Raw genomic sequence first — 27480 nt, 5'->3', positions numbered from 1 at the left:
TATTTTACCAAGATTTATACCGGCGCTGAACAAGGAAGGAAAATAGTACTACACGAGTCCAAGATGGAACACTGCCATGTTACAATACTATATGAGTGTTACAAGCAGCAACGTTGCCGACTATTGATTTAACCAACACGGAGCGGGATTATTCAAAACATGGCCCTCCCTTTTAACACAACCTGCACCTCAGATGTTATATTGATCCAATTAATCAAACCATTAAGGAACCGTCAGAAGTGGAGCAATACAATGGAGATTATTGGGAAAGATGTGGGTTGTGTAATATGGTCTCTATCCTATTCTGGGCTGCTATTTGCAATAAACCCCATTTTGTATGCTTCTCCTTGAAAGAAGAAATCCTGTGATTTTTCGAAGTATAAATTAACAGATGTATCTTACCGACGTTTTGACAGCCATTGTGGAGACACTTTCCATCACGTTCTGCCATATATCTTCCTCAAGCAAAAGCATGTGACCTGACATAGCAACAAATTAATCCCTTTTGAGATGAAGCTGTATGTCAGTTTTAATTCCGTCACCATGGGGTATTTGTTAAAATGCTTTCTTATTCAAGGAGCTAACATGAGTCCCCCAAAACATTTATTCCAGGCACTTGTTCCATAAATGAGGCATCGTTGTATAGACTGTACTCCAATTCAAGGACATTTCCCAGAGTACTACTTTCAGCCTACAGGCCTGTCAATGGGTTGGGTAGTCTAGGAAGGGGAGAGAAAGGTGGCAGAGGTGATAAAGAAGCAGGTAACAAATAAATGAAAGGAGTCCTTTTATGGTTTGGATACTCAGAAGTAAAAAGGAAAATAAGAAAGACTGACAATGACTCAGACACTTAGGCTGGTCACTAATGCTAACTGGGTGAAATCCAAGAATGGAGAGATTTTAAAACACTCTTTGCTGTCTAGGTATGGTGTCTGAGCTACTGCAGGTGGTTAGCACTAAATGACTTAATGCACAGCCAGTGAGATCATCGTTTTTATCCAGTCTGTCGTGCAGGTCACTCAGTCAATTAGAAATTATTATTAGGTCATTCCAGATCAATAATAACTACCCAGTTTAATGTCCACAAAGTAACAAAGGCAAATTAAAGTGACAGCGAAGATAGTCATGAAAAGTGTTCCAGAAATACAGTGAATTCCAAATCTTCCACAGAGATGTGGAAATATTCATTAAATATTCATCACTTTGAAGAATCTAGATGCTTTAGGTTTTATAGTCACCTTTGAGCAGTGGCTAAAGGTCACAATGATGTTTAATCAGGCCCAGAACTGGTTTAGTGAATTAAATGAAAGTTTGGTTTACATAGTGAACTGGGTCTCTTTTTGCTTAGTGTGGTTGAAAAGCACCTCACTCTCCACAGCAGTGTGGTTTCCGAACTATTCCTGGAACATGGATGAAAATACAGGGTTTAATTACTCTTGAAACACAAATCAGGGCACACCAGAGGACACCACATAGATATACATTTAAAACGGAGTACAGTAGGAACTTCTATATATTTCGGTTTATAGGCAACCAAGGGTCAAGACCAGCTGGATAAGATCCTCAGGTCAATTTGCTACTAGCAACCAAATAGGCAAGATGGGCCCAATAGTCTCCTCTCATTTATTATCTTTCTTATGTTCCTAATGAAATCACTGAGCACAAATCCAAAAACCCTCAGCACAGAGGTGGTTGAGTACATATAATTGAAGCTGAAAAGCCCATGTGCTTATGTTAATAAACGTACACAGTATAACGTAAAACAACACAGAAAATAAAACTCCAATCATGTTTTTCCCTCTTACTGTGCTGAGATATCTCCACATGCAGGAGGCTTAAAAAGAAATTTCTCACTTTACACTGTATAAACTGTCTTCCCATATCAGACATAAGCATTATAAAATACTTGAGCCGAGATACATCCAGGCCTTTTCACAAGAAAGTTTCTTGAGGATTTTTCAGTAACAGCTACAGCAGCTGTGTAGAGCAGTGTTTAAGGCTGGGAAGTTGTAAGCTCAAGGTTTTGTGCCACATCACAGATTGCCGTTGTATCCATAAGTGAGCATGTCTTTAAAGGAGTACAAGCTACCTTGGATAAAAGTGTCATCTTCACAAATTCCATTCTTCATGAATAATGCTTGAAAAGTTATAACATCATATCTGCAACATGACAAATCTGAAAAAAAAGTGTAAACGGTTCCAGCTGAAAATCCAAAGTTCAGAGTATATAGACTTCTGTAGAGTGCAGATATAATTTCTGCTGCTATGAAACGCTGACTTTTTCGCAGCTGAAGGGATTAAAATCAGTCATACATGCTGATGTGTGATTTATATCATGTTTCATTTGTGGCACGTCAGTATCCAAGCAATAAAAAGTTTCAGTGTATTTTAATTGACTTTGATGTGACTTATAGCATAGATAACATGGATCAATAAAAAATATTCCTTTCATTCCAGCTTAATGCCAAGCAATTAAATCAAAGTGAAGGATAATCCATTCATTTTCTAAACACTTTATCCTGTAGAGTCATGGGGGAGCCAGAGCCTATCCCAGCAAGCAATGGGCACAAGGTAAGGTACATCCCGGACAGAACTCCAGTCCATCACAGGGCACCCACAGACACACACACGCTGACACCAGGGCCACTTTTCCCAGAAGCTCACCTACCAGTATTTGGGAGGAAACCAGAGCACCCAGAAGAAACCCACGGAAACAGAGTGAACATACAAACTCTACACAGATAGCACCCCAGGTCCAGAATTGAACCCAGGGCACCAGTGCTGCAAGGCAGCAATGCTGACAACTGCACGACTAAGCCGCCCATAAGAGAAAACATGGTTATTAAACACAGAAATAACTGCATAGACAAAAATACTACTGCTAGAAAAGATTGAAATCCCTATACCAAGGGTCTCTCTGTGCAGTATTGAATATGGGCACATTAGACCAATTAGTACTAGATTCAGAGCCTGATATACTGGGAAGGCACGTTCAAAATATACTCAGCTTCTGTACACTCTATTTGCAAATCTCAGACTTTTACCCTCTTGCAGAATAAACTTTTGTTTTTTAAAGAAGTGCACATGTACAGTAGCATACATGTGTCAAGAAATTGTATATTGTAACAAGCACTAAAACCATTAACCTAATTTTAAACCCGTCAAATGTCAGTAAGCCAGTAAGAACGTTAAAATAATAGTAAGTGGAAAAAAGCATAAGGCATCCTGACAGCTGGATTTCAAATCCCAGTGACATCTGTAGAGAGCCAGGATTCTGACAGGGGTAGCTAACAATAGACCTCAAGTTATCGCTGTGCATGTGCGTGTGGCTGTGGGGTGGAGGAGTCAACCTGCCCCTTTTAGAAATATTTAAAAAATGCCATATGGGGGGAGGGGCATGTTTGACATGCAAAGCCTCAAGAAAATATAGTACTGTATTTTTGTCAAAGATTAATTTACTCTGGTATTAAATCAGAATAGTAGGCTGGTCCCATTGGTTTTAACCATGTCATGGGAAACTAATGGTTTAGACAGACAGCATCCAGCTTGTGTACTTCTTGCATACATTTGCACAGCATAACTATGCAGCATATTTTGCTACAATTGTCATAAGAATTCTGAGAAATAACTCTATAAAACCTGAGGGGGTGGACAAAATAATGGACTCTTTAATCCATTTAGCTATGTGTATGGGGTATTATCGTCTTGTAATATGGGGACATCTTGAGGAAACTGTTACACTAAAATTGTTTTATATTCCTTGGCTGTGAATCTGCTATGCAGAGTAAGAATCAGACGCAATGACTCCTGCAAGATGGCTGCCCATACCATAACAGACCCACCACCATGTTTAACAGTTGAGAACACGCAGGGTGGGTTGAAGGCTTCCTACGGCTTTCTCCAAACATAAACCCAACCAGGTGTTGGAAAAAGAGTACTCATCAGATCGTACTTTCTTCCACTGCTCAGAAGTCAAGGTTTTGTGCTCATTACGCTACGTCGCGTGTTATTTTGTGCATTTCCAAATGGAAGCCATACCATAAAAATGAGCTTTTTGAAGCACATGTGCAGGTTTTGTTTACACTGCGTCACGAAGGTGTAGGTTCAGTTCTGTGGCAATTTTTTTGTGATTTTTAGCAACTATCCTGTTATGTACCCATCTATCTCTCTCAGTGAGCTTTGACTTGCGGCCACAGCTCCTCTTTCCTGATCCTATTTTCCCTTGTTTGACATATGCCGTCACGATGTTCAACACTGTTCCCCTTGACACATACAATAATTTTGCTGTTTCTTTGACACATCTGCAATTTGAGCACCAACTATTTAACCTTTCAAAAGCTCTTAGATCTCTCATTCTGCTTTGGAGACTTTATATATTAAAGTTTTTATTTTAAGATGTCTTTTACAGAGGAAATATATTGGTAATTAGTATTGACTTTAATTTGAAACATGTGGAATACTTCTTTTGTTAAGTGTTTCCATTATTTTGTCCAACCCTGTACAATGCTATTCTAGTGTTTTGATTTACTGTTACATACAAGTAAATAATCATCGGTCCATCTGACCCCCATCTGTGATTGGAAAACTATGTATCCTGGTCTTCAGCAAGCAGGCCAACCTCTAGACATGGGGTGAAAGGCAGCTCCTCCCCAGACAGGATGCCAGTTCATCGCAGGGCCACAGGGAAAGGGAGTATTTAGAAAACACTGACAATAACAGGCTGAAGGAACTGAACTTTTTAGTTTTGAACTGAGAAGGGGACCTGAAACAAATATTCACTATCCTCAAAGATGTTGACAAAGTCTTCAGAATGTTCAGAATGAATGAATGTTCAGAAATATGCACAATTTGTGCAAATATGGAAGGTGAGAAGAAATCGGAGCACCTGGAGCTGAAAGGCAGCTGTGTTCATTCCCTTCCAGCTGTGCAGCCCACATCATACTAATATGATGTAATTGACTGCTGAACACACCTGTGGGGGCAGCAGTCCATGTTGGAGAAAGAATCCGTGTGCAGGAAAAGGATGGTGCTGATCTCAGGTAATACGGTTTGAGACAGCGAGACTACAGGTGCAAGCAGGTGAGAATCTCAGAGCTTCAGGCACACAGCTGGAATGAAAACAGGCAAAGGTACCAAGAAGGAAATCCAGACACGATGTTTAACAGCTAGAAGTCTGGAGAGACAAAACACAGTCTGGCAGTCCAGGTCGAGTGCGAGAGACAAAACAAAGCTGAAGGGGAATCCAGGAATCAAAGGTCGGAAGACAAAGCAGGGAGACAAGCCAGGAAAGGAACACTAAGCTCTGAGGAAAAAACGAGAAAGCACAGGAGAGACAAAACGCCAGGTCACATAGCCAACAGCTTAGGCCAAGCGTTGCGACATCTGTGAAAAGGGAATAAATTCCCTCCTGGTAACCAGGTGAGTGCAGTTGAATTACGGGACAACAGCATTGACACCAGGCCCAAACGTGTTATCACGGGAACCGGCAAACTTGGCAAGTGATTTGCAGTTTGCCCACTAGCCACAGTGTTACGAGAGCTGGAAACGACACGATCATTACATATAAAATTTACAAACCAAGCAACTGTCTTTGTACCTTGCAGGAAAAATTACAATATTTTCATTCCAAAGTGCGATGAAACTTTTAGAATGGTAGCAGAATAGAAACTGGATTAGACAGTGTACTGTAAATGTCTAAAGTCACAATGGACTACATTCGTTTTTTCTATGTTCAACAGCCTATTTGGGAAAACAAGAAATCCACAACAAAAAAAAACTCTTTCCTTGCTTCATTTTATTTTCCACACAGTACAATGTCCTCCTTAGTTGTGCGGCGTCACTAGCACATCTGATATGCACTGACTCCACCCTTTCGACTACTGCTGTGTGTGAAAAATACATTCATCCACCCTGATAAAGATAGCTTTGAAACAGACAGTCCTGAAGGAACAAGCAATAAATCATCTGTATTTATGTTGGATGAGGACAGAATGGACTGTCATGTTCTGAAAGGTGAGGTCATTCTTCTGTAGGAAGTAATTAAGATTACAAGCTTGCACTGTCTGCCTCTGGTGTTACAGAAAACATTTTGATAATCTGCAATGAAGGTTAAAATCTCAATTAATATGAGTTAATGAAAACTCATTACTCACTGAGGCTGAGCATATTAGAAGGCCCTGTGGGAAGGAACTCTTGTGTTCTTTGGCAGCCTATTCTTTAGCACAAGACCAGCTATTTATTTTCAGCAAACAGAATGGAAGAGTGTGCAGTGTGGCTCAAATATTAAAAGTAGTGGTAGAGAGAGCTATGAACTTTTAGTTCCTAAAGTCCTGATTCAGCTGTCTTTTAAAAGCTGAGTTTCTAGCCAAACCCAGCCATTAAATAACACAAGCTGACTGAATTTCTGAGTTTGCTTTGATTATGAATGGCTGTGTTGGCTCTCACATGCAGTTTTGCTACACCACAATCAATCATGGAAGATTTTTTGTTTTTATTTATTGCAATCAGTATTTTTTTATTCATGTATGAAGATCTATGTTAAATGCTACAGAAACAAGGTTTAAAACTTCATTAGGAGGAAAGTCGCAAATTGTAAAAAAGCACTCCTTCCACTTCAATCTGCAAAAACTAAGCTTCTCTCAGGTTATGTATTTTTAATGTAAGAAATGACTTCAGGACTGCTGAATCTCCATAACTCAAAATGTACTCACTAGATGGGACAGAGATGGCTCAAGTGTTATTACAGTCTATACATACATGTCAGGAAGTTTTAAAGCATCTTCAAACCATTCCTATCCCAGATCTCTGCTTTAGGATTTATAATTTGCTCTTTGGAAAACAAATAGTCAAGCATCCTCTCTTTAAAGACTTAAAACATCCTATCTGCAATAAGTCATTTTGGAATAGTACACAGTGGAAATAAGAGATGCAAGCTGTGCATGATTTACCAATGAGAAATCAACACGTTTAAAGTTAAACTATATGATGATAGATAATCCAGCATGTGAAATCAAAGAAGCTTCTCAAGAGCTCAAATAGTTCACTGTTAAAAAGGATAAAGTCAGTTTTTTTCTTTCTAAAATAACACTAAAAAATTACTAACTGAACATAACATTTTAGGCATAGAACAGAGAATTTCTTTGAAAAAACTCATACCATGCAGTGCAGATTAGCTTTTATCAAAAGCAATGATGCATTTACATGTATTTCTGAATCAAGCCTTAATCACACTGTTGGACAAAGCACTTTACATTACAATTAAATTACAAACCATTTTTAATTTTCACTTATAGCTACTTATAGTAGAAAATGACAAAAGAAACTGGTGATTGTTTACATCTTGGATTTCTCAAAGGTCTCTTTAGATTTTTTTTCCGCAATACCTATTTGTTTCTTGAGAGGTATTCATTAATACTGTAAATAACTCTTAAAAAGCACAGGGCCTTCTGGTTTTCATTTCATATGAATTTACAGGTACATAATTGAACTGATTAATAAGGTGCTATTTTCTAAATGTTTGAAATGATTTTAAATAAATCAATAAGTTAGGGCCCGGAGAGTCTCAACCAGTTAAGGGGCTCATTCAGAATGCACACTGAACACTGGGGTGGAGTGGTGGCTCTGCGGCTAAGGATCTGCACCTATAGCTGGAAGATTGCTGGTTCAAATCCCAAGCCGGCAGAGGAATCCTACTTTGTTGGGCTCCTGAGCAAGGCCCTTAACCCCAGCTGCTCCAGGGGTGCTGTACAATGGCTGACCCTATGCTCTGACCCCAGGCTCTCTCCCTGTCTGTGTGTCTCATGGAGAGCAAGCTGGGGTCTGCGAAAAGACAAATTCCTAATGCAAGAAATTGTATAGGGCTAATAAAGTGATGTTATGTTAATCACTGCATGTGAAATATTGCACATTTAGTCTAGTTAGAGCTGTATCATTTATTATTAATACAGCACTTTATAATAAACAGAAATGATCTGTACACCAAACAATTTAATTGATTCCATTATGTTAAAAATGGTATGGATTAAAAGGGATTAGGGATCAAGAAAGCCAAATGCAATAGATTGGTTTCAAGATGTTCATGACTGCCATTACTCTCATTTTAAAAATATATCCAAGAAAGCTATTTGATTTTCTTGAAACTGAAATATAGATTAAACTAATTGGAAATAAAGAGTTATGAGAGTGTATTTGAAGATGGAAGCAGTCTTGTTGCATATAGCCAAGCATTACTTTTCCTTGAATACTTTCACGGTTTTCTCAAAGGCAGAAATTATAAATCCTAGGGGATCAATTTTTTTGTTAGCCCCAGCTGTCTGTAGTTTCAGCAGTACTGTTACTGATTCCAGAAAGAATGTAGAAGGAAATGTGAAACTTGTTCCAGATGGAGGCCTGGTTCATTTTGCAAGTAGTTAAATGATTATGAGAGCTAAACATTACATTAGTCCTATTGTATACACACAGAAAAACAGTACAACAGAAAGATAGATAATTTTACCACCTAATTTTCTTAAATGCTAAATGGCAATTCAAAGCATGATGTATCTGAATTGGGTCACATTATTTTTCAAACTGCTGAATGATCCAAGTCTCAAATAACATACACATCTTTATACACAGTAATATACATGATTAAACACACAATAAGGATTTAGTGTTCTGTTGGACTGTATTTTAGAAAAAGTAGATACTACGTCAGTATCCTGAATGCCATCAAACATATAAGTAAATCTCAAAGGTATTATTGTAGTATGAACAGACTGCTATAGAGAGACATTTTGTGTTAATTGACAGTGATAAAACATTTAGATTCAGTAACGGCTAAATTCAAACTATACTCACATAATAGCATTGAGTGAAAGGTATGCGGTCTTTTTATTTCCAAAAGTTGTCCAGAACATGACTGTGGGTTAATATCCCTCTGTCAATTGCCATTTACAGAGTTTTTCCATAAGTCTGATCATGACAATGTGTAGAAACCTTTTTCTCTTCAGAGAATCTTTTGATAACCGAAAGGTGATATATTTCTAGCCATTTACCAGTTCCTCAATATCATAAGTGTCCTATTCATATATTTATTTAAATGCATTTTTTAGATACAGGATTTGCTACAGTCCTCAGAAGAACATTAAATATGTATGGTGGTCTGGATGGAAATTGGAGAATGATGTGGTTTGCTATAAACTATTTACAATGCAGCACCATCTGGTGGGGTGCCTGCTTCCTTATCTCTAAAAAGGAAAGATGGAATATTTAGGAAAATAAGACAGCAGCCTCTAACATAATTGGGTTCAGTAGACATTGACAAAATCTGTATATTTATTACAGCTTTGAAATGCAATGGCAACTCGGTCTAATTGTCAACAGCTTTAAACTTCAGGCCAAAACAAATGGAAAAAAATACAAACGTAGAAAAGAGGGCTTGTATCTGCCTCAGACTTTCAAGCCTTGGATCAAACAGAAGCGAAATCAGTGGTTTTGTACAGTTCCACGCTGGTATTGATTTAGTAAGTGTCATATGTTAATCGCTATAATGCAGTGTAATACATTATCCACAGTCTCCTCCAAATCCCTGAGATCGCAGTAAAGGACACTCAAAGCTAACTCTGAAGTCTACCCCCTGTGGAGATACTACAGTGGGCTATGGCAACCTTTCTCAAAGAAATCTTATTATGCACCAGTGGTCTAAAAGTCATCATTCTATCTTTTAAATAGCCTGAAGACCCTTTGCATTTCTAAAAGTATCAAAGCTCAAGGGACAAGAAAACCCTGTCTCTGGGTTTGATGATTTCACAAGTTTAAATGAATCTGTTCCCGTTTTATTCAAAAAGCCCCAGCCTGATGCATTTATGAATTTCCAGACATGTGTGTAAATGTGACCCCAAACCCCTTCTTCTACACTCCAAAACCTGTTGTAAGCAACAAGGAGCCATGCAGACATTTTATCAGTTCACATTAAATGTTACCAAAAACAGAATTCCTTAGAAACAAATTGCAGTTGGAAACCTTTAGAAATGTACAAATTACACTTGAAAACATAGCCTTTTAAAAATGGTACATTTAAAGGGGGTTCTGATTTTGATATTTTCAATCATAATCCTACAGATGGTAACTTCACACCATCGGCTCCTCATACACCAAACACGGACACCAAATGTCCGAAAATGTGGTTCCTCTCGTAGTGAGCAAGATTAGTAGTGCAGCAACACTTACCCTGCTACTAATAACTAAACCCCACAACAGTCAAATCCCAGTTTACTTCCTCCGTTAGTGAGTGAACTGATGCTTGGTGAATATTTCTTTACAGTTATAGGAATGAGATACTGTGGGATATACATTTGAAATGGTGAAAGGTACTTTCCTTCTGGCCACAAGCACTTCAGCTAGGGTTACTGTAACAACTTCAGTGCCATTCACTCTGCTGATGTCCCAGAGATCCGCTCCTGACAATAATTAAGTACTTCAGTAAGGAGCAGCTCCACTGTGAGCACATAAACAAAGGGCCCATCCCACCATGCTGTGAGTCCCTTCTGCCCTTTCTTGTGGAAGAGATACAGTGATGTAGAACAAGAAGGATATGCTTTTCCTGCAACACAACCTCTTGACAGTATAATACTCCCCTGTATGGGAAGGCTACCACAGAAGAGCTGTTTTGACTGCAAAGCAAAAATTATTTCAAAAACAGACAAAAAAAAAATTCACTGTTTTTTTTTTAATCAGACGTAACATTTTACAACAATTATAGACAGACACTAACGCCGAGCCCAAGACTTCTGGAGCCACAAGAACTGTACAAAACTGGCTCATGCCCTGGAATTATAAAGAAAACAATCACTAACAAGACATTAAAATGAAGTGAATTCCAATAAAAATCCAATATGGTCAAAAAAGTGTCTCCTATTTCAAGGCTAGTACTATCATGGGTATTTCATACATACCTGTAGGTAGAGTAATTTCACTTGGACCCATATACAGGCATGATCTGTGTAAATGTTGGGCAATGAGTTTTATTCCAATTCCCAAAAAGTGAAAGAACCCAGGAAAGCTGTACTAAGTCCTATCGTACTGTTTTCCCACCACAAATATAAGGGAGATATGAACCAATTTTTTTATTATTCTTCTGTGCCTTTTTAAAAATTAAATGGAAAAAAACACCCAGAAAAGTTCAGGTAAACCATGTTAATATCTGTCAATCTACATACAACTCAGTTCTCTTGAACCTGTCGGAAGTCACTGACTCGGTTATGTTTCCAAGTAGAAAATGTTTTAAATTCTGCTTTCAATAAAGGTCTTATACTGTGCATATTTTTTCCACTTTTTGCTAACATTGTTTTCCAAAAACATCACAAAATAGCACAAAAATCCTACATCTCAAAACTCCCTCACACTCCACCATCTGCAGTTTTCTTACATTTAAAATATAATAGACTGTTACCATGAAACTACTACAGTAGTTATTTTTTTACTGACCAAAGACATTTTCCTTATAAAGTGTTGGATCCCAACACAAAACTAATTCTGCCTGGTACTGTAACAACCTTGCAGAATGCCTCAGAGTTTTTGACAGAGGCTACATGTTATCCGACCATATTGTAACAATAAAGTGAATTACACGGAAATACAATCCGAGATGTTTCCTGAATTGCTATTAGGTTCTTCAAGGAAATGTTCAACTTGTTCTTATAATTGCTGAGGGCAGGCGGCTCATAATGTGTATATGAGCAAAGGAGGATATTCCTTACACAAAAAAAGAATCCCAACAGTAAAAAAAATCCCAAAAACCACAATAACACAACCCTGTTTAAGAACCTTTTATTTCCTTTTTGTTTCATTATGAACCTTTATGAAGAAGCACTACCTATTGATTCGATAATAATCAGTATACTACTTAATGTCTAACATGGGATCAACAACATCTCCATCATACTGTACCTCAACAACTGTACTCTTTAAAAGTAAAGGTGCCCTATCTGCTGTGTTGTTGTATATAGCCTATATTTTGATGAATAACACCTGAAAAAATGAAATAAGGGAAGAACTACTTTTTTCCTTCTGTTCTCCTGTTTGATCTAGGACTAAAATGTATCTAAGGGGGAGTGAAATTAAACTACAGTATAGTACAGGATTATTTACAATGTGCTCGATATAAAGGAGGACGAGAGATTTTTTATCTATGTTTAAATGTGTGCTGCACAAAAAGCACCAGTAAGATTTACGAGGTAAGGAATGTCTACTTTGTCATGGTGTCAAATTCTAAAATTCTTTAAACTGATGATTTTGAAAGACTTAATTCTTTTGAAGTTACATAATTAATGTGTGTTATATTTATCTAACAACTAATGTTTTCTTGTTTTTATAGGTATTTCACTACTTTTGTGAGCATTTTAATTTAATTTCACTTGTTTGTGTGAAAAAAATCTTTAAAGCTTTTGTTTAATTAAAAGTTTTTTTTTAATATATATATATCTTTAAATCTGGTATGCATCTTAATATAAGGACATGTTGATCACTCACACCCCATGAGGAGTTTAAGATGACTATGGTGCAACATATGTTGATTAAAAATACTACAAGTGGGTAATGGGTAATTACCATTTATCACAATGTAAATTAATGTGTTTATTGATGTTGATGACATCAGTGTTGATGACGGTCTATTAAATGTCTAAATAATTTACCAATGCTAAAAGTTTAAGATCGCTTGGATTTTGCACGTGTGCCATTTGTTGTTTTTTTCCTTGAAACTTTACAAGCACCCATCGTAAGAAAAAACAGCACTTTCAGACAACAATGTTATGAAAATAAAATCTTACATAACCTTTTCTTGTTGTAAAATGAGTTGCACACCACAAGCCTAATGTAGACATAAATCTGGGTAACTGAGAACCCACACTAGAACTGTAAATAATGCAATTGAAATTGCAAAATTCAATTGGTGGAGCCACTGCTTTATACAAATGCTGCCAAAAGCTTGTTTTTCAGTGCCATTATATAACTGGTAGCATGGCATTTACAAGACTTTAGGGATACTTCAAGCTGCCTCTCCCAGGAATACCTCAGATGGATCACTATATACTTGACTGCTCTGGACAGTGAGAGTAAAAGATCGAATTGTTTTAATGTAGGACGTTAGTAAGGTAACTTTGGAAACACATGCATCATATTTCTTTTTCTGTAACCTTAAACACAAAAACTGATTTATTGTTGAAGTGTAGAAGTACAGTATTTATTGTTTCAGCACTCGCAGTTCTGCCCTTTCATTGTTACCATTTTATTCCTTTGGACTCCCGCTGGGAAAAACAGCAATTTCTAGATATGAAATAGATTACTGTGGGGATTCTGATACTAAAGCAAGGACAAAAAGGAAAAACAATTCCAATATTAATAAGAAAGCTATAACACAAGAGACGGAGAGAACTTTTTTTTTAAAAAAGCTCCGCAAGGTGTCCAAGTACACGCAGGAAGATCATTGTAGAGCGCTCAGGGTATTATCTTTCACAGATCTAATTAACGACAATTCAAATTTTACTGACAGCTGGATTTACCTGGTCACCAAAGCACAAAGGAATATAATAAAGCTAACAAACACTGTATATTTGGAAACCTTTTGTCATCATTCTTTATACAAAGATCAGACTACATGTTATTTGCCTGGGATATTTAGTTTTCTGTTTATTATTTACCCACCTCCTTTCTGCTGCCCTTTAGAAACAAGACTGGGATGTTCAATGTACAGTTTGTGGCTGAAGTAAGCACCTGTAATGGCTCTCCCAGGAGAACCATAGCCCTCTTAAAAACCTCCACTGCAAATGATAGTGTGTGAAGCAAGGCCTACCTCCACAGGGAACTCTCCAGAACCTTGGTTGAGTCTGCATGGTAATATTTGGTCAGGATAAGAATAACCTACAAAAGAAAAAAACAAATAATTGAAATACAGTATCAATGCAGGACTACAGCCAAATAGCTATTGAGTTATGTATAAAAAGTGCAGCAAAGAAATCCTTCATATGAAAATAAAGAGGACCCATATACATAAAAAATCTTTCCTCATATTTTTATTAGTTCCAGAACTTCACATTAATTAACTTGAAGCACAATCAGTCAGCACTTTAATAAACTATGTTAAGCAAAGCTGTAAAATTTGGAGTATTTTAGCTGCTCATTTAGCTAAGTCATTCTGAGGATTGTCAGCAGCTCAAGGCCATTTTAGGGTATCTCCTGAGGAATCTGGCTTCTCGTCTAGTCTGAAATGCACTTGCTGAAAAATAAATGGAGAATACAGTAGGTGCCAGATTATACAGACTCCGACAGAGTCAACATTAATCATATAAATTCATTTGTCACTTGGTTTTGAGTAAAGAAGCAATGTAGTTTGACTTATTCCATGATTAAATTCTATTTTGTCTTTCTGTCAATATTTAACGAAGTAACAGACCTCCAGCATGAAGGACTTCAATTAATTGAAATGCTATAAAAGAAATAAAAAGCATATTCTAAGTGACCTCTTTATTATCAGTTTTGTGTCACCCTGAAACGTTTGCATGTTACACTCAGAGTAAAAAAAAAGAGGGTATTATTTTACAAACTGAAATTCCAGTAGAAATTATACTTGGCCACAGATTGTAATTCACTTGTTTTGGGGATTTCAAAACATGAAATAGGTAAAGGTATTAAGATTGCTAATTTGAAACCCTCCCACAATTATTAATGTTCAAACCTGTACTACAATTTAGCAGGCCATATTAGAAAACTACAGACAACATGCTGTGAACATAGAACATGGTACAATAAGGACCATAATGTACATTTTCTAGGCCCCTTGTAAGGGGCAGTAGTGCAGACAGGCTGGTGGAGATTTACACAATGAAAATAAACACTTAACTGTGACCTTGTTTGAAATATATACAATATTATGTTTAGGCATTTCAAAAGTTTGTCTTTCAAAAGGCATGACAGAACAAGAATATTATATACCATGTACATATACCAAAACAGAAAATATTTTACCCTGAAAGATTGAAATAATTGAATTTAATAATTGATTTTATAACCATGACCTTCATAAACTATGTATGGAAATGGAAAAATGTTACCTTACTACAGTAGAGTATATGGATTAATTGCTGAATAAGGGTCTGTGAGACCTAATTTACAGTACTAGACCCAAAACAATGTTAGCTTTCACTTGTTGCAAGGAAGAACAAATTTGATCTTTATGATCTGAGTATATGAAACTGCAAAGATTTTAACCAGGACAACATTCTATTTTGTTGAGTCATTAGGCCTGTATTAATGTACACCTTAAAACTATATTGTAGGTTTCCTTTCATTTCACATAATGCTTTAAATATGGTAGCATACATGCATAAACCTTTTATAATTTATCTTTAAGACTGTCTTCTTTACTAGATTTATATTACCACAGGCAGGGTGTATTTATTGCTGCAGTGTAGACAATATCTGACAACTGCTGATTAGTTTTCTAAACTGGAATTTATAGAAGCGTCTGTCTGATAGCAAAACCCCATAAGCACAGGTCCCCGTGTGCCACTTGGTGTGAATCCCAGTTATTAAGCCTTAGATAGGAAGGGATAAAGGTCAATTCTTTTCCTCCCATGTGACACACAATTTATTTTTAATAACCACATATAGAAATACAGGATAGCCCTCCATTGGTGACTCGAAACAGATGGAAAGTCATCAAAAAAGTAAAACCAAAAATAACAGGAAAAGTAGTGTTTATCTGGACTGGCAACGTTAACAGATAATTACAGACGGCAGAGTAGGAAGGATGTAACTACAGGAATCTTTTAATACTAGCATTTTCACAGGGATAGAAGGTGATCATTACGCCGCATTTGTTCAAGACACAAACCTATTAAGTTATTCAAATGGCTGTCTTGTTTTCTATTTTAATTTCTAGGGAAATGTTTATCCCAAGTTCACATTAGCAAGATTATACGGTTTTACTAAACATGGCAAATGTTTTTAAAAGACATATTCACATTGCAGTCATTTCGGAGATTCGATTGAGTGGATTCCATTCCTCTTGTATGATACTAGACATCTTAAAATTGCTGGACCAAAGAATACATTTGTTTTTCTAATGGCATCATCATCTTTTTTTTCTCCCATTACTGCAGCTTTAAGGCCAGCGTGAAGGCTCTGCCAAAACCTGTCAAAGCTCTGACACCAGTCTTGAAATAAAGATTCCCAAAACAACATATCAAAGCATAACTACTGGGCTGAAAAAGCCATACAATATTAGTCTGAAGGTGGGGCTGCAGTGATACAGCATGTATCCAGAAACCACAACACAAAATGATTGAAAATGCTACAGTATGGATCCATTAATGAAGTTATGAATACTGTATTTTTATGCACCCCGGCTTGCTCCTGCTGCTTGCCAAGATAGACTCTGGCTTCCCACACAATAATGAACTGGAGAAAATGGTCATAAAATGGATGAATGAATATTTTTAAGGCATGTGAGCAATTGCTGTAATAAAACAATGCAGTTTAGATTTTGCCTCTTACCACGAGTCCTAGGTAAAATTGTTTTAGCAAAGACTCAGAATAGGTGTTTTGGACAAGTAACAATAGTAATACACAATATTCTTGATATGTATCATTATATCCATAAGAAAATGTTTCAAACCTCAGTTGTCAAGGAGTATAAATCAGGGTAGAAAGCAAAATTATACTGGTTAAAAAAGGATTATTTTAGTATATTCAAGAGATGTTATGGATGTCCTTATATTTTCTAAGAGATCTTTTATGAAAGGTCATTATGGTCAACGTATTATTTTCACAGGTAATTTCCACACTACAGTATTATCACAGTGGTTTTACACTGCTCAGATCATACACTTGCATTTCTGTAGTTTCTTGTGATGGGATGCTCTAGCATAGCTCTCTATCTTGTGAAAATATGCCAGAAGGTCGTTGGTGCTGATCTTCCAGCCTACTCCACCATCTATCATTCATGTGTTTTGCGTAAAGCAAAATACATCTCTGATGATCCTTCACACCCCTTGTTGAATGAATTCCAGTTACTCCCATCAGAGCACAGATACAAACTCCCCAACTCCAAAACCAAAGGATTCAAGTTCTCATTCATACCTGTAGCCATATCTTTACATAACACTTGATTTTCTATGCAAACATGTATGCATATTGTTGTTGTTTTTTTTTTCTGTCCATGAGTACACCAACGCTGCCAATGTAAAACAAATTGCCCCCTCTGGGATAATAAAGACTCTCTCTCTCTGTCCTCTACCATGATTTCACTATCTTGTTCTACACTTTTTCCTGCTTTTGCAATGGTGTACCAGAACAATCTTTTGTAAGGGCGTTCATTTCACACTGTTTTTAAAGAAACATTTCTCAACAGGGTTATAATTTAGATCATTTGAAATAATCAGCTACAAGCATACTTCTCATTAATACTGATTGAAATTACCCATATCACCTACACAGTGTGTGATGATTGAAGAACAGTCAGTCACAATGACTCAGATTTTCAAGATGCATCCCACACCGAATGTGTAAATGCTATGCGTTCAGATGATTTAATCAGCTAACTTGTGCGGTAAAGAAACTAGTGTGTTTCTTCAGCAAGTAAACCTTGGTGTGTAATGGCTTATGCTATCCTTGTACTTATCAATATGTTTAACTTATAGACCCCGATTTTGTTGTCACTTCTACAGTTAATAAAAATCACTAATAAACAATAAGAAAGCAAGATAAAGTAAAACATTTGTAACAGAATACATTTAAAATGCACTGAAGCAAAAGGGATTTGAAGGACATAGGCACATTGGCACATTACACATTACAGTACATAACTGTAAAACTGACAGTTAGCTGTAGACAATCTGACTACATTTTACATTGGCTGCCAAGAACACAATAAAAATCAACAATTATAGAATTCTATTTGTATTATCCTTCAGGAAATTATTTTTGGTGGAGTTTTACACCAAGTCAGAGTATTTTGTTTTCTTTTGAACTATTAATAAAAATCATTCTACTCCAAGCAAAGCAACAACACTGCATAGCAACATTTTGCTCTACAATCGATAATGTTACACTTGAAAGTGGTCTCCGTGTCGGCTGTCACTTCTGTCTGATTTGTTTACTAGGCTCCTGCTCCCTCCACACCGGACACAGTCTTGTGGGAGCCTCAGATGCCATTGATGGACAGCACAGCCCCTGGCTTTTTGGCTGCGAAACAAGAAACTCCTTTCACACAGACTCCATGTGAGTAAGCCTTTGTGAGCTCTTGGTTTGCATCTGGTAACCTGATCAAGAAGCTTTAGAGCTCTAAACGGCCCTGCGTCATTCCAAACAATGAGAGAGGTTTGTGGTCCCAGGAGGCAGAGAAATGTTTCTATTAGGTTTTGACCAGAACAGGAACGTCTTTACCACCCAGATGTCCACTTTTACAACATTTAAAAACTTGTTCCAAACAAGTTTTGATGGTGTTGTTGCAACTCATCGAACGTGATGAAATAAAACCGGAATATCATGCACATGGTTCTATTTTAAATGTTTTCAACTGTAAATTTACTGTCAGTTTAATAAACATGAACACAGGGAATCGACTGTCAGAAAATCTAAGCAATGTTTAAAACTCTTAGCTGGATGAGTTTTTTTTATCATTACTGAGGTTATTTAAAGGTTGAAATGCACCAGTGTTCAGAAAACAGAACATTAATACCCTTAACTATATACAGGAAGGACTTGGCCCTAATGGATTAGAGAACTCAATAACAGAATAACAGACCTGCAATATTACATAACCCCTCTGCGTTTCCTGAGAGAACTCTCTTCTGCTTCTAAATTAAAGTCCTTAAAGGGGTGGGAGGCATGATCCATCACTTGTTGACCTCATCTCCCCACTGCAACAGACAACACCTTCCACTACTGGAGTCAGTCACCCTAGCCCAAGGGAAACAGTGACTCCTACAATCCCAAAGTCAGCATAAATTCTCATTAATGAGGTTAGGGATAGCTTTCTCATTTAAATTCAAGTGTGTGGACTGGATGTGATGGGGCAATGAATAGGTATGATATTATGAGGAATTGAGCACAGTTATTTATTCATGGCAGAAGAAGGTACAGATAACTTGACACCGATTTTATTTGTAGCAGAAAAGGTCAGGAGCATGAACTGTGCTTGAAAACAAAATTACTGAAATTGTACCTCAGGGTGGCCTTGTGGGGTCACTCTGAAAAGTCATTTCAGAAGCAGCTGAGAGAAGGACAGTCTATAAAGAAAAGCAGGACTGTATTCTCTGCCATTGTTGGTCCTTCCATTGAAGGAATGGTCAATTCATAACTTTAACATTAAGAGAAATTTGAAGGAGAAATTATTTACAAAGTACATGGCCTGGACAGGAATTTGAAACCTAGTTGTAGGTGGATGTCTCATCGGTATCATTCAAAGATCTATATTCAAAACCTATAATATTTCATGCGGATTTCAAATGATACTTTATTACAGTATAGTCTCCATACATGAACATATTTTCACTAAGCCACTACAGGCCCCACTGTTTGATACGTCCTGAATCCCTAGGAATTTTGAAAATAAAAAAAACATAACAGATTAATTATGTCTAAGGCTGTATCCAAGTTCACAAAAGCAGCCTAATATGCATGCTTTTCTGCATGTTGATCTGATGATGAGGATTGTATAAAATATCCGAATCAAGCATGCCCGTCTGAACGGATTAAAATACTACCAGTCAAATGTGGAAAAGACATTAATACAGTACATCACTTATTTACCCAAGATAAACATATAAAATGTGTTTTTATGAATTTAACTCTGTGACAGAATGCTCTCTCACGCACAACTACAGGCACTTCACTACTTCGTCTTTATTTAAAAACACACTCATTTAGTTTATCTAACTTTTAGTGCTTTGTATTTAGCCATTTGTTTCACGGGTGCACATATTAATTATATCCAATGTCTGAAACAATGCCGTTGTTTGATGGTTGTGCTTATTTGATAAAATGTTGAGGTGGTGGAAAATCTCCCCAGTCACCTCATATATGGGATGGGATTGACCTACGGTACTTGATTTATGACGCTGTGTAAAACAAACTGAAGTATCTTGTTCAGTAATGACCAGGTCACAATCTAGGGCTGCACTGGACCCCCTCCCTGACCGTGCCGATTGTTAATGTGAGGCTGGAACAAAAGGGCCAAGAAGGTCCCGATGACATCGTTATCATGAAAAGAAAATAGGAGCCCAAGTTGCAGTTCCAGGTTTTTCAGGGCTAACTACTGTTAACTGAGAGGAACATGAAATGTTTGTAAATTGCAGCAATCAGATCCATTGCTAAAAACTAATTTAACAAGCAAGAAATATTACCAACACTGCCTTCATAGCAGCCAGCAGCTATAATCACCCCACAGCTCTCAACTGGCTACCCACTGAAGCTCAGCAGGGTTGAGCCTGGTTAGATACCGGATGGGACACCTCCTGGGATCTATGGTTCCTGCTGGATTTAGTGTTAGTGGGATCAGCAGGGGGCACCCACCCTGCGGTCTGTGTGGGTCCCAATGCCCCAGTATAGTGGTGGGGACGCTATACTGTAGTGGGCGCCGTCTTCTGGATGAGACGTTAAACCGAGGTCCTGACTCTCGGAGGTCATTAAAGATCCCCGGGCATTTCTTGATAAGAGTAGGGAGTTATCGCGGTGTCCAGACCAAATTTCCCCCCCTTGGCCTTTACCATGGCCTCGAAATTGTCCCCATGTATGATTGGCTTGCACTTGCTCTCCAATGGACCGGCGCCCTGTCCAGGGTGTACCCTGCCTTGCACTCGTTGCTTGCCAGATAGGCTCCGGCTTCCCGCGACACCGTATGGTACAGTATAAAGCAGTTTGGCAAATGACATGACTTCATAGGAAAGGAAAAATACATGATCAAAAAGGGTATTTTTTATTGCACCACAGTTAGAAAAGGAAGGCTTCTTCCAGTTAAAAGGGAGAATTGGCCATGGAATGGAGAGCCCAGTAGGGTGTGCCGGGGGTTCCAGGGAAGAGAAATAGGGTTCAACAAGAATTTCTCTGTTCTACCTCTTCCAGTGGAATAGAAGACTACAGAGTTGTTCCAGTGGAGAAAAGGAACTGAAGATCTGCTGAATAACACTGCTGTGATGAGTTGCTTTTTGGGACTGAGCAGGCTTCTTCGAAAAGGGACCACCAGTGCATCGTAAGAGCCCAGAGGAGTTCTACAAAGCCAATAGTGATAGACCACCCAAACGCGTACATATTTTGGTGACAGACTGTCTCTGGACTACAGGTTGTGGGGTTGGCATTCCCACATTTCAGTGGCAGTGCTGGGATCTGTGTGCACCCTGGTGGTCTGTCAAACCTTCATGTCGAATTTACACTGCCGTATTCACTTTAATATCGTGCTTGAGTTAACTACGAAAGGTGAAAGGGGTTAAAAGGCAAATCAGTCAATCAAGGCTGGTGGATCTAATTTACTCTCTAGAAGGAGGAGGCTATAACCATGCCTCAGCTTGCTCCATCACATTTATCTGTGCATAAAAAAATGAAACCAGACTGTCACTCTTCTTCACTATATTTTAAGACATACTTCAATTGAAATGTACTTTCAAGTGCATTTCAAGAAGCAAAGGATCTTCCAACTTGTACAATAGTCCTATTTTGTGACCTATGATTCAAGCATCTGCTATAGTCCTCACTAAGAATAAGCCACTTTCTGAAGAAGTAGTATAGGATGCTAAATATTAGCATAACTACATACATCCTATAAGTTTGGGTAGGTGAGTTTATACTTTCAACCTAATTTTGAAGAATTGCCTTCCCTTATTGGAAGATCCCACTTACTGGAGCATCTTACCACTAGATATTTTAAACTTTGTGATATGAGAACCAGGACATTGAAATATTACCAACATAACTGCCAAAATTCAGGCACCAGCCTTGCGGTCCTTGTCCAGACACATGCTTTGCCATGCATTGTTCTGTATCAAACATCCTAGGGGTTGTAAAGCAATGAGCCTGTGATTCCATACTTTTACAAAACCTCACATACTGCTCAAATGCATTTCTCCAAGGGTAACTGGTAAAATGAACACACTCAGTATCAGTTATCAGATGCATCATCTTGTTCTGATGTTTTCTTAGAGAGCAGGCAAGTAATCAAAATGTGGTCTCCGAGCTCTAATTAGATTCTGTTTATGGTGTCAATAGAGTCAAATGCAGCACACATTATAAGATCTGGCCTGCCTACAATACCAGTCTCTTCAACATCCAATGACGTCAACCCTACCTGCCCTAAATAGCTCAATTTTTATAGTCTAGCTTTGTAGTGTACTCATTTGACAGATAAGGCACTGCTGGGATTCAATCACTGCCACTCGCAGGTACTCCAGCCACACCGTAATGCTCCCCAGACAGCAAAGAATTCCACTGTGCCAGCTTCCCTTGTGAAAGAATTCAGCACTACCCAGTTCCTAGGGGATTACGTCGTTCGAACAACCTCAGATGAGCACTGTCACACTCACACAAAATGGCGGGAGCATACCACCCCAGAGGTGGCTTTCACTCCCATGCTGGTTAAGGAAGAGCTTGAGAGGAAGTACATTGTAGTCCTTGGGTACAGAGATACCATTAAGATTCTGTTTTGGTGGGATGTGTTATAAACACAAGTTAGATTGCTCATGGTAAATGTGGAATTCCTGTTTTATTTATTTTTTTCAAATGATGGCTGGCAGATATTTTTCCCTATGCAAAGATGGCAAAATCATTCATTTGAAATGTCAGCACTCCAAAAAGTAATGTGTTGGTGCATGTTAAATCCAAGTTGTGTGGGTTTTTTAACACTCTTCTTGTCATTTTGCATTGCAGTTGTGCTGAATTTTAGGGATATACTGTGTTTTTCAATGTTTTGGTAAAAACAGAAAAAAGTAAAATGGGTCAACATTAAGACTTTCCTAATAAGGATACCGAGAAATTATAGGCCTATTTGGCTTGGTCGGTCATGTTCTGTCTCTTATAAAATGCTGAATAGTAAAACAGCAACCCCACAACTACCACAAATGTCATTTCGCTTTGCTTATTTCATATCTGCCCTTGGCACACTGTCTTTTTAATTATGGGTTCCTTGGACAAGTAAATGAAATGGTATTTTCCAAATACTGTATCAGGAAGCTCAGCAATACCCCTTCTGCTTCAACCAATTGTCTACTTTCTTATTATATGTCATGATTTAGGAAGCTTCCTTTTATCAATTCTGTCATAATTATGCGGAAAAGTACAGGAAAAGGGCACCTTTTGTGGTCAGTCATTTTTTAACCAACCAACAAAAAAATCTGTTCTAATTCACAATCCTTTTAAAAAGTCACAGAAAAAGGCCATGACCACCAATGGAATGGTAAAATCTGATATTTTCACTATCTTTGTACATTATGCCGTTGGTGCATAGTTTCTGAACTGATGTGTTCAGAAACCAAATTTTAAATGACTAATCTTTTCCAGGCACCACGCACAGCATGATAAATCTATTTAAATCCCTTCATCAAAACAAAAGGTCCATGTTTCCTAGGAAGGAATGATACATATTGCCTCAAGTGTTCACTGAATCCTTTTTCACCTTTAAAAAAAAAAGACCCGAGACAGCAACCAGGTTTTTGAAGTCTGTGCTCATTCTATTTGGCTCGTAAGATTTAGAACACAATGTTAATAATTGGTTTTCATAACATAGATAGCAATAAGAAAAATGTCACACAAACAGTGAATAAAAAGTATGAAAACTGGCATTCATCACAAATTCCAAAACTCCTGTATTTACTGTAGCAGTTAACTGCTGTCATACAACCACCACCATCCATTATTAAAGATAAAAGTACTTTAAAAACTGCCTATTTATATACAGGTCAATGTCTCCCATAACAATTCTATAAAATGAAATGTTATTTCCAATATTAAAGTGAAAATCAAACATTTGGACACAGCTTCAAATAGTTCAATTTAAAATGTTTGTCCTCACCTGGATATTAGCACTGCCAATGATAATGATGTTCCTGGTACTGTACATTTTCAGATGTTTACTTGTGATATTCACTGCATTTTTATTCAAATTCCTGCCGTGTAGCTAAATACAAATTTGCAAGTTTTACAAATAGTCCCCACTAATGACATACTGTGAAGCACATACTATTTAACAGTCAGTTAAGAACAGAACCCTTCATTAGACGCTCCTGGCTCAGACCAAGAACAATTACATGCTTCTGTGCTTTTCTGTGGCCCTCTTCCTTCCAACAAAACTGTTTTATTTAGATACAGTCCTACAAGTTACTGCCATAATCCAAGCACCATCCAGAGGCACAGAGCCTTTCCAGTTCTCAGAATGGGATGATATGGCACATTGATAGTGTACCTTCAATTGTAAACTCATGGCTGTGTGGGTGGCATAACTGCTTTGTTGGACAGGCAGAAAAACAGCCTGAAATTGGGTTTCTGAATGGACAAGCAAATAGTAAAAGGGAAAGAACATCTGCAGCCTGACTCAACACGTCTTCCGGGGAGATGGGAAGCACCCAATTAACTGCAGGGAAAAGGCCGTCACATCGCCTTATCAACTTGCCACTGGCCTTTCAATGTAAAGAAGGGTATCTTTTTGATTGATTTAGGGATATGACTTAAGGAACAGCTCATAAGTCCTGCCATAGGAGTTTTTACTTCAAGAGTTATTCAAAGAGGGAGGACAGAGCTAGAATAAGAACAACACTCCCATCCAATTCTTCTTTTACCTTTAGCATTTAAATTTCCAACCAATTTAAAGATTAACTTATAGTTTGAAACACATCAGAGCTGCAGGGCTTCCTACTTTTCTCATGACAATCACATTTTTTTCAAATGATTATTATACTGTATGTCTCTGTGGCAGCTAAGCTTCTCTTTCATGGAAAACCCCCTGGCATTATTGATAGGTGTCTGATTGATTCAGCAGACCAAGAAATGGGAGAATTGAGTTCTTGATTGACCAATCAGTTCATTAGCAGTTTGGGATACCAATCACGGAGAAAAGGGTACACTTCAGTTAGTTATAACAAATCTTCTTGGAATTCAAAGAAATTCCTTCAGGGACTCTGCAAAGAATAACATCCAAAACAGAGCAACAGTGTTTGTTCAATTGATTTGTGTCTAATTCAATTCTATACGTTATCTTGAAGGGTGATCACAAAGGGAGAAATTTTAAAGTTCTATTAACTAGAATGATTTTTCTACTGTATGTGATCCATCTAAACCCTGCCTGATCCTCCGCATTACATTCACCATTTCCATGCTTGCTATAATTTTTGCTAGGACTCCGTTACCTGTAGAATTAATGCACAACATCCAAATATTCAATGGATTCCTGTTTCATCAACAAAATCAAATTACTTCAGAACTTGTTCCAAAGGGCTGTTACAGTATGCTTTCCTCCTTTTCCCAGTCAGTTGCCTTTTTATAGGACAACAGTTTTTTTTTACACAAGCAGAAATGCCAGATATCCTTAACAAAACCTCAAAGCATTAAAGCCATCAGGAAAACACACCGCAGGTATGAAACACTGTAACAAAAAGAAGGCTTAAAAACAAAGTTGTTAATGAATGGCACTGGCCTTGAAATGGGGAAGAAAGTAATCCGTTTTCTGAAAAAAGAGTGCCAATGACACTATAAAGGACATGTCTCCTGTTCAGAGTAATCCACTAAATAGCTTTCTTAAACAGTTTCCCAAAGAAGAACTCCTTCTGCCTTTTTTGGTGCAATTATAGTGAAATGGAATCCTAGCTGGGAAAGACTGGCTTCTTTTTAGTACATACAGCTGTTTGCAAGAAGAGCAGCTGTTGGTTAACATTAAAGTAATCCTGGTTCTCATCTTCCCATTCATGTCTGGAAAATACTTGACTCAATATCTAAGACCTGCTGCCTTGTAGCCTATCAAGGATACTGTTTTGTTCCCAACACTGTTTATATGATCATTCCTACCATGGTAATGAATACAGTAGTATCCAAAAATATAACTCAGTTCTACAGACAGTGTATTTTATATGGTACAAGATTTCCCACTACGAGGTTATTTTGAAACTATCACATACAGTAACAGGACTACTAGCAATAAAGCAATTGACCTGCAAAGATACATGAGCAGAAATCAGAAAAATTATTATTGACAACTTTCATTATGGTACCAATACAAAACAACAAAAGAGGAGAACTTATGTGTGAATTAGAAGAGCCTGTTTCCACTGAAATAGGAAGATACAGTAAATGTGATTTGTGTTCAAGTGTACCAAGGAGAAACTTCTGGATTGAATTGGGTGCCACAGATCGATTTACAATGAATTATAGGCTTATATAAGTTAATATAAGTTATAGAATTATATAAGTTAAAATCCATTTTAGGTCAAAATGAAGAGTATGACTTTAAGCACAGCATTTCCCAGTATAATTCTGCCTTCATGGTAAAGCCTGCTTTTGGAAGGTCAAGGTAAAATTGTAATAGTGGAATTTTAAGAAGAAGCTTTAATGATGAGACCAATTTTCATTAGTCAGCTACATTATCTTTTTTTAATTGATCACAGAGCTCACATATAATTAGAACTTTGATCACAAAAGATTAAAAAAAATATTAGAAACTTGTTTTGAAAAATTGTTGGTGGAATTTTTGCTTTCACAAGGAGAAAACATGCCAGTACTTAAATAAGCTGCAAGTTACACAGTACGCCAACAACACTAAAACATGACCAATTTTGATTTTGGTTACCACTTTGAAGGAAGCCAATTTAGATATCTATTTAAAAATCCAATTTACTTACATCAATGATATTCTTATTCAAGTACTTTAATTAAACCCATGATAATTACATAATTGTTTTTATTTTTTGTTACTTAGAAATGTTTTTTGCAAAAGATATTTTCCAAAACACAAGCATATGCCATATTTTACAAAAAGTTTTGTATGTGTTTAAATGTGCATAGCTATAAATGTTTTAATTTACTAATGTGGAAACAACACAAGCAGTGTGGCAGCCAATTTGACCAAACCAAACATAATTAATATAATAAATATTATAATTATAATACAATAAAGACAGAAAATGTGACAAGATATTTAAATTAATATCTTAAATAGAATTTTAAGCATTTAGGTTTAGGGACAAATAACTACATCTCTGCCAAGACTCTGTTTAGTCTATGAATAGGCTGGATGCATTTGCCAGAATGTATAAATCAGAGGAACTTTCATCTGTGTGCTGTTATCAGGACTACTTCACTGTCAAACTCGTCATAGTGGATTAAAGGGAATTTAATGGAATTTAAATCAAGAAAGAAGTCATGAAAGGAGACTTTAAGGTGTGGTAACTCACAGCAGTTAGATCAATGTACTTCATGGCAGAACAAAACTTTTTTCTTTATGTATCTCATGCATAAGTGATCCATGCA

At 37.3% G+C, this 27480-nt stretch overlaps 1 protein-coding gene across 1 annotated transcript in view; it reads right to left on the bottom strand.

Moving 5' to 3' along the window:
• The window catches only part of sorcs2 (sortilin-related VPS10 domain containing receptor 2), a 369722-nt gene that overhangs the window by 234525 nt on the left and 107717 nt on the right, over positions 1-27480 (bottom strand). Inside the window, exon 2 of the mRNA XM_088918653.1 lies at positions 13832-13899. Coding sequence (XP_088774779.1) covers positions 13832-13899 — 68 coding nt within the window. The remainder of the gene's footprint in view (positions 1-13831; positions 13900-27480) is intronic.

The sequence above is a fragment of the Atractosteus spatula genome, chromosome 1 (genome assembly GCF_055471065.1).
Source record: "Atractosteus spatula isolate fAtrSpa1 chromosome 1, fAtrSpa1.hap1, whole genome shotgun sequence".
NCBI classification, from domain to species: Eukaryota; Metazoa; Chordata; class Actinopteri; order Semionotiformes; family Lepisosteidae; genus Atractosteus; species Atractosteus spatula.
Note: the sequence above shows the minus strand (reverse complement) of the source record. Positions and strands in the feature narration are given on the sequence as shown.